This window comes from Bufo gargarizans, chromosome 8 (assembly GCF_014858855.1).
Source record: "Bufo gargarizans isolate SCDJY-AF-19 chromosome 8, ASM1485885v1, whole genome shotgun sequence".
NCBI classification, from domain to species: Eukaryota; Metazoa; Chordata; class Amphibia; order Anura; family Bufonidae; genus Bufo; species Bufo gargarizans.
The window spans coordinates 136,189,199-136,208,992 of record NC_058087.1 but is presented as its reverse complement, the minus strand read 5'-3'; the positions used below and the strand labels follow the sequence as shown (position 1 = coordinate 136,208,992).

Below are 19,794 nucleotides of genomic sequence, written 5' to 3'. Positions count from 1 at the left end.
TGAAGGGCAGAAGGATTCACCCAAAGCAAGGATAAATACCTGAGGAAGTTCGCTACCAAGGATAAAGCCAGAATTAGGGCATACGGGCCTTGGGATTGAGACAGCCAGGAGTTCTGAGGAATAGTGCACAGGATTTCTGAGGAAAAGTGCAGCCTGGTCTGTAAGTGTTGTTTTTACCCTCTGAGTATCTTGCAAAGAACATTGTACCTGCCATATATTTAAAGCCTGCTTATTACTACTGCTGTATCTGGAACCTTACAAAAGACTGTATAAAGTTAACCGTTTCCAGTAAAGAAAGTTTGGTTCACCACAACATCGTGTTTCTCACTTATTACTACTATCAATCGGTGTGCCACCGTTACAGGCACTGGCGTCACGAATCTTAAAGGGACCTTGCCCCAGGCACATTAAACACCTGCCACATCCAGGGCACCTCACCCAACATCAGGCCTGGTCCCTACATACAGAGAGTGCCCCAGAGGACCCCTGTGCCAGCCTCTCCATCACTGCTGTACGCCTGCCCAGGGTCTCCCTACAAACTGTGAGTAACCCAGAGCAACCCTCGTTTGCCTACTAACCGTGACCTCACATCGCAATACCCTGCAGGTCTGCGTACTGCACTTAGGCTACTTTCACACTAGCCTTTTGGCTTTCCGTTTGCGAGATCCGTTCAGGCCTCTCAAAAGCGGTCCAAAACAGATCAGTTTTGCCCTAACGCATTCTGAATGGAAAAGGATCCGTTTAGAATGCATCGGTTTGACTCCGTTCAGTCACCATTCCGCTCTGGAGGAGGACACCAAAACGCTGCCTGCAGCGTTTTGCTGTCCGCCTGACGAAGCGGAGCCAAACGGATCCGTCCTGGCACACAATGCAAGTCCATGGAGACAAATCTGTTTTCTCCGACACAATCTGGCACAATAGAAAACTGATCTGTCCCCCATTGACTTTCAATGGTGTTCAAGACTGATCCGTCATGGCTATAGAAGACATAATACAACCGGATCCGTTCATGACGGATGCATGCGGTTGTATTATTGTAACAGAAGCACTTTTGCAGATCCATGACAGATCCTCAAAAAAACGCTAGTGTTAAATTTCCATGTAAAGACACCCAACAATAGGGTACGAGCACATAATATGCTGTGAGTGCTGTATTACACATTCATACTACCTCACAGGTCCACTATAATGTCATGCTCATGAGACCAAAGACACTCTATAAAATAAAATTCAAATAAAATACTAGACATAATGCATGGTCATGTTGTAAGAGGGATTGAGGATATGGCGATGTGGTTGGTTTGTAATATATGGGGAATTTGAGTTTTAGGACTCTTAGTGAGGGGTGGTAGACCTCTATAAATATCAAACCAATGAGCCATGTACTAAAGAAATGGTACTATAGTATGTGCATTTATATATCAGAAAACACACGTGCCTGCCTGCTTGAGATAACCCATTTTTTATGTTGCATAGTATCTGAACCAGAATGGAGGCTGTACATTCAGCAATTCCAGGCTCTGAATACTATAAATAGCTGTGGTACTTACAAATGAATTACGGTACTTTAAAAAAAAAAAAAAAAAAAGTACTGGCAAGCATAGGTCTGCGGTTGTAAAGTGCCTGGATTCTACAATTTTGCATGAGCAGAATACTAATAGATTAAAGGGGTTGTCTCACATCAGCAAAGGGCATTTATCATGTAGACAAAGGTAATACAAGACGCTTACTAACGTATTGTGATTGTCCATATTGCCTACTTTGCTTGCTTGATTAATTTTTCCATTGCATTATATGCTGCTCAGTTCCAGGGGTTACAACCACCCTGTAATCCAGCAGCAGTAGCCGTGTTTGCACACTATAGAAAAAAGTGCTGGCCTCTCGGGTGGCTAAGACCGCGGGAGTGCGCATAGGTGCTTTTTCCCTTGGACTGCAAGCACGTCCACCGCCGCTGGATTGTAGGGTGGTCGTAACCTCTTGATACGAGACATGTACAATGTGATGGAAAAATGAATCGGATCAGTAAAGGAAGCAATATGAACAGTCACAATACTTAAGTAAGTGCCTTGTATTCACTTTCTCTACATGATAAATGCCACTTGCTAAAGTGAGAGGACCCCTTTAAGGATGTTTTTCATCTGAAACACGTAAGCAAGTTCGAGTTTACGGTGTTTTGTACTGCACCTTTGTGGATATGCTGCAATAAAGAGGATACTGCTTTTATGAGATGAAGTTTTCTTCTCCTATTTGTACTGTTCCTTCATTTTTCATAAATGTGGGATTCCTCCAGTTGAAGCGGGCGAGCTGGCTTTGGGCATTTTTTTTATTATATGTCTACAGAACTGTACAGAGTTTTTCTTTCTGTCAGAGTCCGTAAATCATGGCATGTTCATCAAGGGGCCGATTGGCTATAGACCTAACAGGGAAATATCCTGGTGGCCCGATGCCCAGGGGGCCACCCAAGCCCCCATCTCTGCCGCTGGCTGGGTGCATAAAAAGCTATCAGTGGTAATTAACTCTGTGAGCATCAGGTACTCATGTACCCGGCCAGCGACTTTCCCTCCTGAATTTAACTATGTCCCGCATCTCACCTTCCAAGCCCCCTTCTCCATATCTTAAAGGGGTTATTCCATGAATAATGTAAAAAATGAAAATCAGATGGCATATAGGAAATGACAATACCTCTCTAACAAACCTAGAACCAGCCTTGTACCTCACATGGATCCAGAGATCTCCACATTAATTGTTCTGCTACATTTATATCAAGCTGGCAGCTCAAGGGGCGTGTCTTTCTGCTGCAGCTAAGTGGGCGTGTCTTTTCTGCTGCAGCTAAGTGGGCGTGTCTCAGCTCTCCCTATCACAATTCAGCAGGCAGTTGAAGGATGAAACTGAGCATGTGCGGCCATCTCAGTGAGCAGGTCAAAGAAATAAGAAAAAGAACAAACAGCAGGTGGCGCTACACAGATACATCTGATTGAATAACTCTGCGGTATACAAAATTTTTAATTACATGTAATTACAAAAGTATTCAGATCCAGGTGCTGGTTTGAAAACTCTAGAACAGGGATGCTAAACCTGCGGCCCTCCAGCTGTTGTAAAACTACAACTCCCACCATGCCCTGCTGTAGTCTGATAACTGAAAGCTGTTCGGGCATGCTGGGAGTTGTAGTTTTGCAACAGCTGAAGCGCCGCAGGTTGAGCATGCCTGCTCTAGAATATTTTTTATGGGACAGCCCCTTTAATTAGAGACAACTGGATTACAAAGGAGAGATCCTCTTCTCTGTCCACCCCTACATCATAGAATTAATCAGTTTTGTTGGTTTTTGACATACAAATAAATACAATGTTCACAAACAGCACTATAGGCAAAGACATATAAAATGAGTAAAAACCTTGGAGTTATTATTGATGGTCCGCATGACAGAGTTTATCTGCTTCTGTAATTCCTGCATTTTCTCTCCGCATACAGTTTCAGGGCTGGCCATGCTAGTCTCTTGCTGCCAGTATCCAATCACGTGGTTCTAATGTTAGCAATTTCTTGAAAGAAGAAAAAAATATATATTTTACATTCACATACACATTGTGTTTCTTTCTTTCTTTCATTCTTTCTTTCTTTCATTCTTTCTAATAGCATAATATGAAGCGTGATTATACAGCTATCAATAAACTAAAAGAGCTTTAACCCAGGTGGTAAATCAGTCATGGTTCAGCAGTGGAAACCACTAATCTCCTATGAAGCTAAAAACAAATTCTACAATCTGCACAGATAAAAGTGTTCATGTATAAAAATAAAGTCCTGGTTTCTGTGCACCATGCTGCCTGTATCTTAAAGGGGTTATCCCATGAGTAACGTAAAACATGAAGAAAAATATATCATATATAGTGCATGGCAATTGCTTTCTAACAAACTTAGAACCAGCCCTGTACCTCACATGGATCCAGAGATCTCCTCATTAATTGCTCTAATTGGTCTGCTAGATTTATTTTATGCTGGCAGCTCTGGGGGCGTGTTCTTTCTCAGGGGGGGCGTGTCTTTTTACTGCAGCTAGTAGCAGTTGAAGGAGGGAACTGAGCAGGTGTATCCAACTTACTGAGCAGGACAGAGAAATAAGAAAAAGAACAAACAGAAGGTGGCGCTATACAGATAGATTTCAGTGAATAGCTCAGTGGCTATACAATATTTTTAATAACGTGCAATTACGAAAGTATTCAGATCCAGGTGCTGGTTTCAAAAATGTAGAATATTTTTTTGTGGGACAATCCCTTTAAGGGATGGCAGCTTTTGGCATCATTGCTCCCAGATTGTCATCTTAGATGTAAGTTGTTTGGCATCTTAGATGAAGACCGCACCTTAAGGCCTATTTCACATGAGCAAGTTTTCCGCGCGGGTGCAATGCGTGAAGTGAACGCATAGCACTCACACTGAATCCGGACCCATTCATTTCAATGCGTCTGTGTACATAAGCATTTTTTTTTCATGCATCAGTTCTGCGTTGCATGAAAAACGCAGCACTTTCTATATTCTGCGTTTTTCACGCAGCCCTGGCCCCATAGAAGTGAATGGGGCTTCAGTGAAATGCACATTGCATCCGGAAGAAAGTGCGGGTGTGATGCGTTTTCACTGATGGTTGCTAGGAGATGTTGTTTGTAAACCTTCAGTTTTTTATCACGCGCGTGAAAAACGCATTAAAACTGATTGCACCCGAAAGGAAAAAACTGAACGCAATCGCAGAAACAACTGACTGAACTTGCTTGCAAAATGGTGCGAGTATCACTGAACGCATCCCGCTCTAGTCTGTCACGCTCGTGTGAAAGAGGCCAGAAGGGTCCATTCACACGTCCGCAAAATGGGTCCGCATCCGTTCCGCAATTTTGCGGAACAGGTGCGGACCCATTCATTTTGAATGGGGCCCGAATGTGGTGTCCACATCCGCATTTGCGGATCCGCACTTCCGTTCTGCAAAAAAATAGAACATGTCCTATTCTTGTCCGCAATTGCGGACAAGAAAAGGCATTTTCTATGAGAGTTCCGGTGATGTGCGGTCTGCAAAATGCGGGACGCACATTGCCGGTGTCCGTGTTTTGCAGATCTGAAATTTGCGGATCCGCAAAACACATACGGACGTGTGAATGGACCCTAAATAATATATAACTTTTAAACATTTGTCTCCTCTGCACCCTCTCCAGTTTTCCCCATCTCCCTTAATGGCACCTCCAGCCCACCACCACTTCCACAGTGGTAGATGAGTACTCATCAACCTCCAGCTGAACAAGCCTTCTGTGGCCTACAGTTTGTAAGGTGCAGAAGAGATCCCCTTCACGAGTGCATACCATGATAATAGAGATTGTATCATACACATTCTCCCATATGCTCGGTCTGTACTTTATCTATTTTCCTTTTTGCCACAGGTTCAACACGGAGAAACTACTACTACTAAAGTACTACACTTTTCAGCTGTTCAGCAAAGCTTGAGCCCACCAAATTAATAAATAGTAGCCTGAACACTAGTGAAAATTGCAGACAATTGATGTCACTGAGATCCAAAAATTATTATTCTTATGGGAGCAGAAGATGGGAGTGGTAGTGGCCCTGATAATGTGTCACAGTGTACAGTCGTGGCCAAAAGTTTTGAGAATTACATAAATATTGGAAATTGGAAAAGTTGCTGCTTAAGTTTCTATAATAGCAATTTGCATATACTCCAGAATTTTATGAAGAGTGATCAGATGAATTGCATAGTCCTTATTTGCCATGAAAATTAACCTAATCCCTAAAAAACTTTCCACTGCATTTCATTGCTGTCATTAAAGGACCTGCTGAGATCATTTCAGTAATGGTCTTGTTAACTCAGGTGAGAATGTTGACGAGCACAAGGCTGGAGATCATTATGTCAGGCTGATTGGGTTAAAATGGCAGACTTGACCTGTCAAAAGGAGGGTGATGCTTGAAATCATTGTTCTTCCATTGTTAACCATGGTGACCTGCAAAGAAACGCGTGCAGCCATCATTGCGTTGCATAGAAATGGCTTCACAGGCAAGGATATTGTGGCTACTAAGATTGCACCTCAATTAACAATTTATAGGATCATCAAGAACTTCAAGGAAAGAGGTTCAATTCTTGTTAAGAAGGCTTCAGGGCGTCCAACAAAGTCCAGCAAGCGCCAGGATCGTCTCCTAAAGAGGATTCAGCTGCGGGATCGGAGTGCCACCAGTGCAGAGCTTTCTCAGGAATGGCAGCAGGCAGGTGTGAGCGCATCTGCATGCACAGTGAGGCGAAGACTTTTGGAAGATGGCCTGGTGTCAAGAAGGGCAGCAAAGAAGCCACTTCTCTCCAAAAAAAAACATCAGGGACAGATTGATCTTCTGCAGAAAATATGGTGAATGGACTGCTGAGGACTGGGGCAAAGTCATATTCTCCGATGAAGCCTCTTTCCGATTGTTTGGGGCATCAGGAAAAAGGCTTGTCCGGAGAAGAAAAGATGAGCGCTACCATCAGTCCCGTGTCATGCCAACAGTAAAGCATCCGGAGACCATTCATATGTGGGGTTGCTTCTCATCCAAGGGAGTGGGCTCACTCACAATTTTGCCCAAAAACACAGCCATGAATAAAGAATTGTACCAAAACACCCTCCAACAGCAACTTATTCCAACAATCCAACAACAGTTTGGTGAAGAACAATGCATTTTCCAGCACGATGAAGCACCGTGCCATAAGGCAGAAGGGATAACTAAGTGGCTCAGGGACCAAAACGTTGACATTTTGGGTCCATGGCCTGGAAACTCCCCAGATCTTAATCCCATTGAGAACTTGTGGTCAATCCTCAAGAGGCAGATGGACAAACAAAAACCCACTAATTCTGACAAACTCCAAGAAGTGATTATGAAAAAATGGGTTGCTATCAGTCAGGAATTGGCCCAGAAGTTGATTGAGAGCATGCCCAGTCGAATTGCAGAGGTCCTGAAAAAGAAGGACCAACACTGCAAATACTGACTCTTTGCATAAATGTCATGTAATTGTCTATAAAAGCCTTTGAAACGTATGAAGTGCGTGTAATTATATTTCACTACATCACAGAAACAACTGAAACAAAGATCTAAAAGCAGTTTAGCAGCAAACTTTGTGAAAACTAATATTTGTGTCATTCTCAAAACTTTTGGCCACGACTGTACACCCTCAGGCCATCGCTCCCTGAGGTTGGTGCACCAAAAGAGGGGCACCATGTGTTCCCTCAGGCTCTCCCTGTAGCCGTTTACTCCCTGCCTGATGGTAGTTCTGGGGTGCACAATAGGAGTTGTAGTACATCCAGCAGTTATCTGTACACAGTGCTAATTATTCCCAGATGTCCAAGCATAAGCTAAGCAGCTTGTTGCAGCAATGGTCCTCCTAGGCAGTGATGGTCAGTTCGTAGTGTTCGCCAACGAACACATGCGGCTGCCATCTTGACACAGCCGCCGGGGGCCTTGATCGGGCTGTTCTCGGAACTGCCTGCTCCCGGTGACCGCATTTGATTTCAGACCGGCTCGCAGCACAGGCACAGGTAAGGGCTTACCTGTGCATCGCCGGATGGGTGAGTGAAGATGGCAGCCCGCATATGTTCGTTGGCGAACACTGCGAACTGGCCGTCACTGCTCCTAGGTACCCCTTCTCTTCCTAAAATCTCTGTTACTGGGATTTATGGCCAGCAACTACAATATGGCAACAGTGACTGTAGAGTTTAGGGTGCATATGGTGTCTTAACTCGTTTCCCATTTGCGTAGGAGGGTCTGTAATGCTTTATGTTTGGTTACCTTACTGATTCTCACAGTATAGCCATACAAATTCTACTGCAGCTCTTACTTTCTTTCATCTCCTGGAGCACATGGAGGTGCTGAAGGCTCCAGGCCATGAAGCCGAAGTCTGCAGAAGAGGAGCACATGGATACTGCTCCCTACCTCCTTGGCATTATCAGATTTATACTGACCCACATAATAAAGTTATGTTATTTATACCACACAGTGAACACTGTAAATAAATTCCACAAAATAATGTTACAATTTCTATTTTTTTAAATCTTTCCCCATAAAAGTATTTAATACACTATATGAAATTGTGTACTACACTAATGTACCTCAAAATGGTTCATAAAAACTAAAAAAATTAAAACTCATTCTGCAAAATCAAGAAGAAAAAAATTAAAAGTTACGACTGCTGGAACACAGAGGTGGAAAATGTTAATGGTCCTTAAAGGGGTTCTGCAGTTTTTTTAAACTGATGATCTACCCTCTGAAAAGATACTCAGCATCTGATCGGCGGGGGTCCGACACCCGGGACCCCTGCCGATCAGCTTTTTGAGAAGGCAGCGGCACTGGCAGTAGTGCCGCGGTCTTCTCGCTGATGTCACGACTAGTATCACTTGCCTGGGCGCAGATAAGCTCCATTCAAGTGAACAGACCTTAGCCGCGCCCAGGCCATTGATACTAGTCGTGACGTCACTGGGCCAGCGGTAAACAGCGAGAAGGCCGCAGTGCTACTGCCAGTGCCGCTGCCTTCTCAAAAAGCTGATCGGCAGGGGTCCCGGGTGTCGGACTCCTGCCGATCAGATGCTGATGATCCCATAAAGGTGGATTTACATGTCCAGATAATCGGGCAGCTTATCGGGAAGGAACCTGCCTGCGAATGCTTATTTCTGAGAATCTACCCATGTAAAGGTGCCGCAGATCACCTGATGAGTTTGTGCAGTCACCTAAATTATTGATTCTGAGCAGAAAATTGTGCTGTCTAAACAGTGTAAATCAATGAGCTAAATAGTCCTTATACAGCCTGCAAAGTGTCTGTGTAGAACTGGTATCTACCACTACATGGTTACTGTATGGTATTTATCTTTGTATCTTGTTTATTTTTAGTTGCAGTATAGCGGTATTATTCTGTTACTCCCAAGTGGCCCTAATGCTCCAGGTTTAATACATTTACAGTAAATTAAATAAAATGTCTTTCCAAGAATCAAGCCATACAAACAAACCCCGAGGCTTAACAATACTTCTAAACACAGAGGTGCGAAACATCTCCATTACAATGTGAATAACATATGAGCTGTACAGCCACAAACAGTCATTATTATCATTTACTTATAAAGTGCTTACATTTCAAGTCTCTGGAGTATGAATTCTCTCCATACACCTGCTGGGTCTCTTAAATATTAACCAGTAACACCGTGAGCTGGTTTGATTGTCATGAGCATTTTTGGATCCTAAATTCACATCAATACAGACTAGTATTCCCTGACAGGGCTCTGGGGGTAACCGAGTAGTGCACAGGGTGCAGTCACAATTGGGTCATGGAGAGGTCCCTATCCCCCCTCTGCTACAAAAAGGAACTGCAGTGCTATAAATGACATGATAATAAAGGGGAGATAAAATAAAAGGACCGCTTGGCGCAAAAAACAGAGGAACACGACGTGATAAGGTGGATCTTCTTATTTATTCAGAGTACTAAAAACAACGCGTTTCCAGGGAAGACAACCCCCTTCATCAGGTTAACAGTTGCTCCCTAGGGCCATGCAATGATAGGAGGGTGCACCTTTTCTTGCCTCAGGGCACACCCTGGTTCTGGAGTTCCTGCCTAAAGGTAGTTGGGGTGCCCGAGATGCTGAGTGTTTGTATGTGTGCAACACAGGACGCGTGGAGTGAGATGGCCGGCGTATAGTGCAGAAGTCAGTAACCAGGCCGGACGTAGCAGAATAAATGTCTCCCTTTACTGAAGTGCAAATTAGGAGTCCGAGTACATCCAATTATAGCAGACACAGTTCCCACTATACACAGTGCAATTCTTCCCAGATAATGATGTATGGATTTAGGCAAGGATGGGAGTTATGGCCCTTTTCCCTCTCTGTCTTCTCAAGTCTCTTCCTGCAGACTCCAAGGGGGGGGGGGGGGGGGGGGGGGGTAGGGGAATAATACTCTTGTAATGGTGACTGTAATGTCCATACAGGGCTTTGGAGATACAACTGGCCAGGTTTGATGGGTGCCTTAACAGTGCCACTCACTGCAGTAAAGTCTTAACAGCTTTTAGTTGCAGGTTGCCTTATTGACTCCGTTGCTCGGCCAGGCAGATTTTAAGTTCTCTGCCCTTTCCTTTGTCCTTTGGTATATCATTCAGAGATTGGTTAGTCCCTGCAGCTTTCTGGAACTAAGAGGAGGAAGCTTATTGTCATGTCTTCCTGCCTCTTCCAAACTCCAGTCTAAACTCTCCTAAGGTTAGGGGTGGGGCCAGCCCACATCCAGCCTCCTACAAGGGCTGAACCAAGATTGTTAACCCTGACTGTGCCATCCACACACAAGTATGATGGGTACAGTACATAACATAAGAAAGAAAGAATTTGCAGATACCCCCTGCTCTGGAGTCTGCCCTCCTAACATACAGAAAATTTTTTATTATGAAAGCAGAGAACCCTTTTAAAATTACTGTCAATTGCTGGAAGATCTAGGATGACAAGTCTTTGTGCCTAGGGGTAACAAAGCCTCTCATGTGCAAGGTTTATTCTGTTGTGTTTTATGAAAAGATAAATAATTATAAAAAAAAATTCCTCTTCCAGTATACAAAATGGTACATGAGTCACCTTAAATTGTAAAGATAGGATAAGATGGAGATAAATAAACACTTCAACTTTTACTATATTGTCACAGTGTTATTTCCCCGCATCAGCTGCAAGAGGTAAGAGGAACAAGAACAATTACATGGCGCTGTACAGAAGACAGATTCATTGGATTCATATATGGATGAATAGCAATATTTCTCTCTTGTTGGGAGTTGCTATAATTACTTACTCAAAAATTAAATAGGTTCCAGGATAACAAGTTCTGTATTCCTCCATTTTCAATCAAAAGGTTCAAGATGCTTGAAACATCAACCCGCATATCACTAATTGTGTTAAGGTAAGGCATGTTTTTGAAAAAAATAAATAAACAACAACTGTATAATTCCCTATTAGGACACATTTGAGAGATAAGAAGGGTATTACCATTTGGGATAGTACCAGCCACAGAGTACAATGGAGAGAAGTGGCTGCCAGTCAGTGGTGGACTGGCCCACCAGAGTACCAGAGGATCCACCGGTGAGCCAAGGCTCCGAAACCATAGTGGGCCCCAAAGGTCCATGAGACCAAAACATCTGGCTGCCTCTGGAGCCAATCAGCTACTGCTAGGGTCTGCTTCTTTGATTCAAACCCTATTAGCCTTTATTGATGATAAAGGGGTTAAGTCTTGAGAATAGTTTCCTCTGGTGGCCCAAGAATCCCCAGTCCGACACTGGCCAAAGGGGAGAGGGGTTCCAGCATCATAGTAATGTCCAGTATGTGGAGCTGATTTTAGCTTAGCCTTGATCAACTCCAGAGAATGGTTTTAAGTGTCAAACACTGACCACCCATATCAACCTCCTGCTCTACTGGGACTTCTCCAATTTTTTTGAAGACTCTCAAACAATCCCAGATGAGTAATGCCAAGCCTCCTTGCCTCTTTTATGCTATTGATATGGTGGCCAGCGCAATATAAGACAGACTGATTTCTAGGAATGATAGCACCATAACAATAGGGGGTATTAGTTGGACTATGGCTCCAGTGCCTGAATGTTGCCCCTCCACCTCATAAGAGGTCAACTGCATTTTAATTGTCCCCAAGTTTCAAGTTATATCTCTGTATCTGGCAACTCTGTTGAAAGACTAAGGTTGATAAGTTGTGCATCCTTAGCAACTAGGTTGTCAGACATACTGCAGGCTAGCTCATTTGCTCATCTTCAAGATGGAGATGGGATGGCACCGTACATACAGTGGAAAGAGTAGAGAGGAGCTTGGCAGCAGTCATGCCAAGCCATTCAAAAGCTCAAGCTAATAAAGCAATACATACAAACAGTATATGTAATTGAAGTTCTATTGAACAGAATCCCCATTACATAAGAAAAGACAATTTAAAATAGTTATAGTCCCCCTGGTCACAGACAATCATACACTACAGCGTCATGGGGGGGGGGGGGGGGGAGTCAGATTTCACCCACAGCGTAAACTGCAAAAGTGTAAGTAGACCATTGGGAACACCAAGTCCTGGCCTGGTTGCATCAACAAATGCTAGACAGAGGCTAAAGTGTTGAAAAGAGAAAACAAAAACAAGGTTCTGGGACACATAGATGAACAGGAAAGGGGGACAGATCAGAACAAAGAGGAAAGAAAGAGATAGTAAAATAATGGAAAGGATTAAAAAAAAAGTTGGCAAAGAATGAGACCAAAGTCCAGAACAAGTTATGGTCCCCAGTTTTCATACAACAGTTTATATATATGGCCCTCTGGAGATAGGGGTGTTAGAGAAGGAACACAGGAAAGAACGAGGCAACATTTTTGTGAAAAATGTTACTTATACAATAAAGATAATGGGCTTTTGATATAGAAGGCTTGCAAAAAGCATACCAAAAATCATCAAAATACAAAAGGCTTTGAAGACTATCACGAGAACATAACATTCAAAACCCTGCTGTGAAAATACGATTGATGTCGTGTGAGGTTACTTTGGAAGAATAAGAACACTCCGCTGTCTACAGTGTTAGAAAAAGTAATAAAACAATATCTAGTTCATTCACACATTGCCGAGTTCTCTTTCTGCTACAGCAAAACATATGAGAAATCATTATCATTATACAGTTTGTGAATTTCGATCATAGCACTGAAAGGTAATAGATAATTTACAAGATTTAGGGCTCGTGCACACGGGCGTGTGTTCCCCGTTCTGCAGTCCTCAAGATACGGAGCAGAGGCACGGATCTGAAGCCCATGGAAGCACTACGAAGCGTTTCTGTGGGATTTCGATCTGTGCCTCCACACCGCAAAAAACGCGTTCAAGTGAATGGGGCTGAGCGCGATACCAAGTACAGCCGCTATACAAGGTACGGCACTATGCTTGGTAAGCTGCGAGAAGGCAGCGGTGCTCACAGGAGCGCCAGTGTCTTCTCAAAACAGCAGAGGATAGGTGATCTGTTAAAAAATCCTGGAGAACCCTTTTAAGCCTTTATTCCCAGATGCTATTTACATACTAAACATTGCAGGTTACCTCTCACTTTTAGGTCCCTTTCACACAAGCGATTTTTCCACGCAATACGTGATGCGAACGCATTGCGCCCGCACTGAATCCGGACCCATTCATTTCAATGGGTTTGTGTACATGAGCGTTGTTTTTCACACATCACTTGTGCGTTGCGTGAAAATCTCAGCATGTTCTATATTCTCCGTTTTTCACACAGCCCTGGCCCCATAGAAGTGAATGGGGCTGCGTGAAAAACGCATCGCATCCGCAAGCAAGTGAGGATGCAATGCGTTTTTCACTGATGGTTGCTAAGAGATGTTTGTAAACTTTCAGTTTTTTATCACGCGCGTGAAAAACGCATCAATTCGCATTTCCCCCGCGCGAAAAAAACTGAACCACTGAACGCAACCACAGACAAAACTGACTGCGAGTTTTCCTGAACGCATCGCTTGTGTGCAAGAGGCCTTATGCAACGCTCATCCTGCCTGAAGGTATAGGACCTTCACACCATATACATCTATGCCTCAATATATAGAGCATTTAACCCACAATAAGGAACACTTAGCTCAATATCTCACAGCAGCTTAAAGTCATATACCCACTACAAGGGTTCCAAGTGAAGATGTCAACCTACATTGTATTCTACAGCTTGATTCTGGGTGGTACTGCCATCCTAACAGGGTTAATGAAAACCCTTAGCAACAGAACAGAACTCACAGACGACATGGGTTTTCTTGTAAGGCCTCTTTCACACGCCAGTGATTCAAATACACTCGCCATCCATGGTCTCCATAGACTTCTCACATATCCATTGGCTTTAATGTTTGTATTTACACATCATTGATTTTCCATGAACCGCGCGCGGGTCTGTGGTTGCCCCACAAAAGCATGCCCTATCCTGTCTGTGATTATGGATCCCTCATACACATTATAGTCTGAATCTGTGAAAACCATGGACACAACAATGATGGCACCCGTGCTTGGTCCATGGTTTTCACAGACCATTGGTAGGAGTTTCTCTGGAAACATTTTCATCCTAGCAGTGTCCACAGACCAAACACAGATCATTTACAGACATCTTCACTCATGAACCACTGACCATCTGGTCACGGATCTCATCACGGACCGAATGTGTCCTAAGAGCGACGAGGGCATTTCCAACCCTCTTACAGGTATGCAGATACACCAATTATAGTAATAATAATTATAATAATAATCACTGTAATGTAGTTTTACTCAACCCTGAATTTTGAGTGAGTAATGGTCTACAACTGCCGAGTCGCCCATATTACACTGATGATTCATTCATAGCTAAGTCACTATAAAAACATACAGAACAGAGACTATATATAAGCAATGATAAAACAGGCTTGACAGAATGTGACACGGAGCAGTTTTGGGTACCATATTTCCTTATAGAGAGTGCCTATTCAAGCCTAAGGAGTCTTATAGGCCAGCCAACAGCCTCTAATGCCACAACATGTAATGTAGATATCCTATAAATCAATGTTTGACTTTTTAAACAGGCCTTGAGACATGACTTGGACAATAATTACACCAGCACCTCATCTGCAGATGGCTGTTTCGGAGTGATTGCCCCTCAACAGCTCTGAGCAGAGAGCACTGGCCTAAAGGGGTTGTGTAGGCAGTAATATTGATGACCTATCCTTAGGATAGATTATCAATATCTGATTAGTAGGGATCCGACTCCCGGCACCCCCAGCTGTTTGAAGAAAAGGCGGCGCTAGTGCGAGTTCTACCCCCTCTTCAAGATTACACGATGCGTCATCTTGTTTGCAGCAGTGGGACAGTGTAATCTCTAGTGCAATTACATTGCACCACCAAGACTTTCGAGATGACACTCAGTGTAATTTTGAAAAGGAAGTAGCATTCGAACGAGCGCCGCCTCTTCTTTAAACAGCCAGAAGTCGGACTCCCACCGATTAGATATTGATGACCTATCCTGAGGATTACTGGCTGTACAAACCTAAGGGCCTAGGTAAGGATTCTGGGGATACTATATCTCCTTATGGAGAGCGCCTTACTTCAGCTTAAAAATGCATGCTATTTATGTCAGCAGTAACTTTATTGAGGCACTTAAAAATATTTAAGAAATTCTCAAAAATAATACTTCATAATACTCCTTTTCCAATACTTCCCCATCCCTCGCTTGGCTCTACTTCCTGATGCCCAGCTTATCCCTATGCTAGGCCTACCCTAAGGAAATTACATCAATATAACATTGAGGGGGACCCACACTCGGCATCACTGTTTTTGGAAGGGGCGCCGTGCTTGCTGGATCCTCCTCATTGCTCCATACTGCACTCGCAATGGACAAAGCACAGTCACTACTAAAACACTTTATATAAGGAGTGCACAACCTTTTCTGGTCAGAGGGCCACATCGTCAGATTGAACCATTCTCAAGGGCCACCACAAAATTTAAACGTGTATTCCCATTTGAGATATCAATGGCATATCAAAGGTATATGCCATAAATGTCTGATAGGTGGCAGTTCCACTTCCAGAAGTCCCACTTATCAGAAGAATAATGGTCGTCTTCTCCCCTGTTCATGATCCAGAAAGGAAGAGACCATGCATGCTTCTATCTCCATTGTAGTTTAGGCGAGTCCACCGCTTCATAGCCACACAGTGCATTAGTACTTGGAGTACCTACCCCAGCATTCGGCCTCTTGCACATGACCGTGGTTTGGTTCCACAGTTTTTGTGGCTCAGGTGCGGACCTATTTACTTGAATGGGGCCGCAAAAGATGTGGACAGCACTCCGTGTGCTGTCCGCATCCGTTGCTCAGTTCCGTGGCCCTGCAAAAATTATAGATCATGTCCTATTCGTGTCCGTTTTGCAGACAAGAATAGGCATTTCTATAATAGGCCATCTGTTCCGTTCTGCAAATTGCGGAAGGCACACGGGCGGCATCCGTGTTTTGCAGATCCACAATTTGCGGACCGCAAAACATGGCACGTTCGTGTGCAAGAGGCCTTACGCAGCACTTCTTTGTGACATGCAATATCCATGTAAGGGCTCATACACATGAACATATTTTATTTCCATGTCATTCCGTTTTTCTTTTGTGGACCATATGCAGAACTATTCATTTCAACAGGCCAGCAAAAAAAATTAAAATAAAGCTACTTCGTGTGCATTCCATTTCTGTATGTCCGTTCCGCCAAAGAATAGAACATGTCCTATTATTGTCCGCATTACTTTTATTATTCTGTTCTGTTAGGGGCCAGCTGTTCCGTTCCGCAAAATAAGGAATGCACACGGACATCATCTGTGTTTTTTGCAGACCACAAAATACATACAGTCGTGTGCATGAGCCTTAAGGTTTTGTTCACACTTCAGTTATTTGATCAGTTATTTCCTTCAGTTAGGGCTCATTCACACGACCATGTGAACGGATCCGTACCTGTTCCCGCAATTTTGCGGAAGGTCTGCGGATCCATTCATTTCTATGGGCCCTCAAAAGATGCAGACCGCAGACAAGATGGAACATGTCCTATTCTTGTCCGCAATAATAGTCTAATTTATGATGATGCACGTGCATTTTCTGCCAGCACAAAAGGTAAGTAAAAGACTGGTGTGAAAAGCTGGTCTTTGTAAATGACCCCCAGTGTCTGTGAAGAGTAGGTTGATACTGCCGCGCAGCGTTGGACTCCATAGACTATAATGGGTCCAGCCGCTTTCCGCTGGACACCTGAACTGTTTAGGTCCTGTACAGGGATGAGTGAACTTCTGTTTTAAATTTCAGCTTACAAGGTTCGGGTTATCTAAGAATTCTGTTATGGATTCCGAATCTTGTATGCCAAACTTGGAAACAGAAGTTCGCTCAACACTAGTCCTGTATTAACCCCAGCACTCATGCTGGAAAGTGTCCGGATCCCATTATAGGCTATTGGGTCCAGCAGTGCACAGCACTATCCGGCTACGCCGAATGACGCAGATGTGAATGTACTTATGTGCAGAACAGGCGCAGACTGGGAACTTAAAGAGGCCCTGGAAAATATAAAACTAATTGTGGCCCTAATATTGTAGGTGGGTGCAAATTGGCAGAAGATGGGGTAACACAAGTAGAAGGGGCGAATACAAGTTAGCAGGATCAGCAATACTATAGTACAGCACAAAATACCTCCCAAGAAGCTGACCCTGTATGATGCCCATCAATAGCTGCCATGTTCTGTCCTCCTCCCCTAATTGTCTCTAATTAAGATATGGAGCAGAAGGCTTAGGAGGTGAAATGTGGGCCACAGCACCATGCCAGCCTTACCTTCGGCATGCTGCCTGGACTTCCTCTAATAATGACCCCTATAGTTCCGCCAGTAGTATGTACCCAGCCAGTGGCAGTGAGTAGGGCTCCGGTGGCATTATGGGCATTAGCCTACCAGGTAAATTCCCTGCAATATCTATGGCCAGTCCACCCCTGGTGCTAAAGCACTTCATTCCACAACTTACAGCACTGTTTTCCCCTATGTAACTTGTCACCAGGGGCAGATTTGGTATATCTTAGGCCCCAAGCAGATATGTCTGGGGGCACCCCACTGCACCATCTTGTCACATCAGCCTGCCAAGCCCCACTCTCAGCTGGTATGTGGCCCATTGCCACATTCACATCTACGGTGAACGTTTGTGGCAGGCCTGCCCGGGACTACCTGGCATTCCCAGATTTAACAGATCATCGCCGGATGCCTATTGACCATAATGGGATCCGGCGGCTTTCTGCTATGAATGCCAGGTTCCGGACAGACAAATACTGTTGCATGGAGCGGTTTTTGTCGGGCCATCAGCCGGCATTGCCGCCGGATCATCTCTAAGGCTAGGTCTACACGACAACATTTGTCGCACTAATGTCGCGCGACAATTTTTATAATGGCAGTCTATGGTGTCACACTGCAACATGCAACATGCTGCGACTGCGAAGCAACAGTCGCAGAAAATCCATTCGAGATGGATTTTTCTGCGACTGTTGCGTCGCAGTCGCAGCATGTTGCATGTTGCAGTGCGACACCATAGACTGCCATTATAAAAATTGTCGCGCAACATTAGTGCAACAAAAATGTTACATGCACACGGACGGTGTTTGTTTCCGTGTCCGTTCCGGCTTTTTTTTTCAGATAGGATGCGGACCCATTAATTTCAACAGGTCCGAATCAGTATGTCAGTTCTGTAGCCCCGCAAAAAAAAAATAGAACATGTCCTATTCTTGTCCGTTTTAGGCATTGTTACAATAGATCCACACAAAAAATAACGGATGGCATACGTTTTTTTTGCGGATCCACAATTTGTGGACCGCAAAACACATACGGTCATGTGCATGTAACCTTACATCCGTTTTTTCAACTGACCACCTGTAAGGGTCCTCCAATCATTTGCTTGGTTTGCATGCTGGTAAAGTCCGTCACTGCTTGCCACCTTTAGGCCCTGAGTTATAGGAGCCCGCAGGGTGATTACAAACACTGCGACCTCTATCACTACACTGAGCTACACCAAGAGTTAAAGACATAAGGTTGTATATATCTGCTAGCGTTAATATACATTAGTACGTCTTTACCTATGCCATAAGCCGTGATCATCTGCTCCTGTGCCAAACTAGCAAGACCTAGGCCACTCACAAGGTGCAATGTGTAAGGAATCAGCAGGTAAGGAAGCAGCAGACGGTGAAAGTAACCTCAGCCTCTTACCTCTCAGGGCTGCCTGTAAGATCCCTTCCATACTCACTAACACAAGAGAGACAGAGAGAGCAGCATTTCCTATAGACTCCCCGCCCCAGGGATCTGCTCAGACACAAGACCAGCCTTCATCGCCTCCTTGCAGCGCCTGCCTGATCACTCCTCCTTCCTGGTCTCTTTGGCATTGCATACTTTCTTCCTGCACTGGCACACGCTGTTATTAAAGTCACAATAATAACAGAGCCAAAAAGTTCTCCGCTGACGTGTTTTATAAGAGCGATAAATATAGACGCCTGGATGGCTCATGGAGATGCATGCATTTCTGTCAGTGGGGCAGAGGTGACCTTATCATTCTTCTAGAACGGTATAATCAGTCTCATGCTGCCTACTCCATTGCAGTAAACATTCCTACTTCTGAAAGGGAAGTTTCTGGAACTTTTGAAAGGCATTTAATTATCTGCTTCTATACGTGTTGCAGGAAGGGGACATGTATATGTATCAGTTTTAAAAAGCGCAGTCGCTGTCACCTAGTTTTTGGTAAGTATTTAGCCGTTGCTTGTTACCGATTCTTCACACTGGTTCATAGGTGTCTGGCTACACGGTCAGGTTTTCTGATGCAGTTTTGGAAGCCAAAATTAGGAATGCAGAGAAAGGGAAAGGAGTGGAGAGAAAGTATAAGGCCACCTGCACACGTTGCGGAATATGTGCGGTTTTCTGTGCAGAAAAACCACAGCGTAGTACATTACCAGCAAAGTGCATGAGATGTCATGTAAACTTCGCAAAATTTTTTCTGTGCGGAAATTGACTTGCATTGCGGATTTTCTAATCCGCAGCATCTCAGTTATGTTTTTGGTTTTCGCTGCGGATTTCTCCCTTTTCCAATGAAAGGTGAGATCGGCGGCAAAACCGCATGTAATCTGCACCAAAAACTGCTGTTAGAAATTGCGGATTTTGGTGCGGATATGCTGCAGAAACGCACATAAATCCGCACAGATTCCGCACTGAATCCTGACCCATTCATTTCAATGGGTCTGTGTACATGACAGTTTTATTTATTTTTTCGAG

At 44.0% G+C, this 19,794-nt stretch overlaps 1 protein-coding gene across 2 annotated transcripts in view; it reads right to left on the bottom strand.

Annotated features, from left to right (window-relative positions):
- The window catches only part of LDAF1 (lipid droplet assembly factor 1), a 60,304-nt gene extending 41,405 nt beyond the window's left edge, over nucleotides 1-18,899 (bottom strand). Inside the window, exons 1-2 of one of the 2 annotated variants that reach the window (XM_044304103.1) lie at nucleotides 18,742-18,899; nucleotides 3,393-3,537 (exon numbers count right to left, since the gene is read on the bottom strand). In XM_044304103.1, coding sequence (XP_044160038.1) covers nucleotides 3,393-3,485 — 93 coding nt within the window. In that variant the 5' untranslated portion in view covers nucleotides 3,486-3,537; nucleotides 18,742-18,899. Of the gene's footprint in view, nucleotides 1-3,392; nucleotides 3,538-18,611 lie in introns of both variants that reach the window. The other variant, XM_044304104.1, reaches the window with a different exon arrangement.
- Nucleotides 18,900-19,794: the final 895 nt, after the last annotated feature.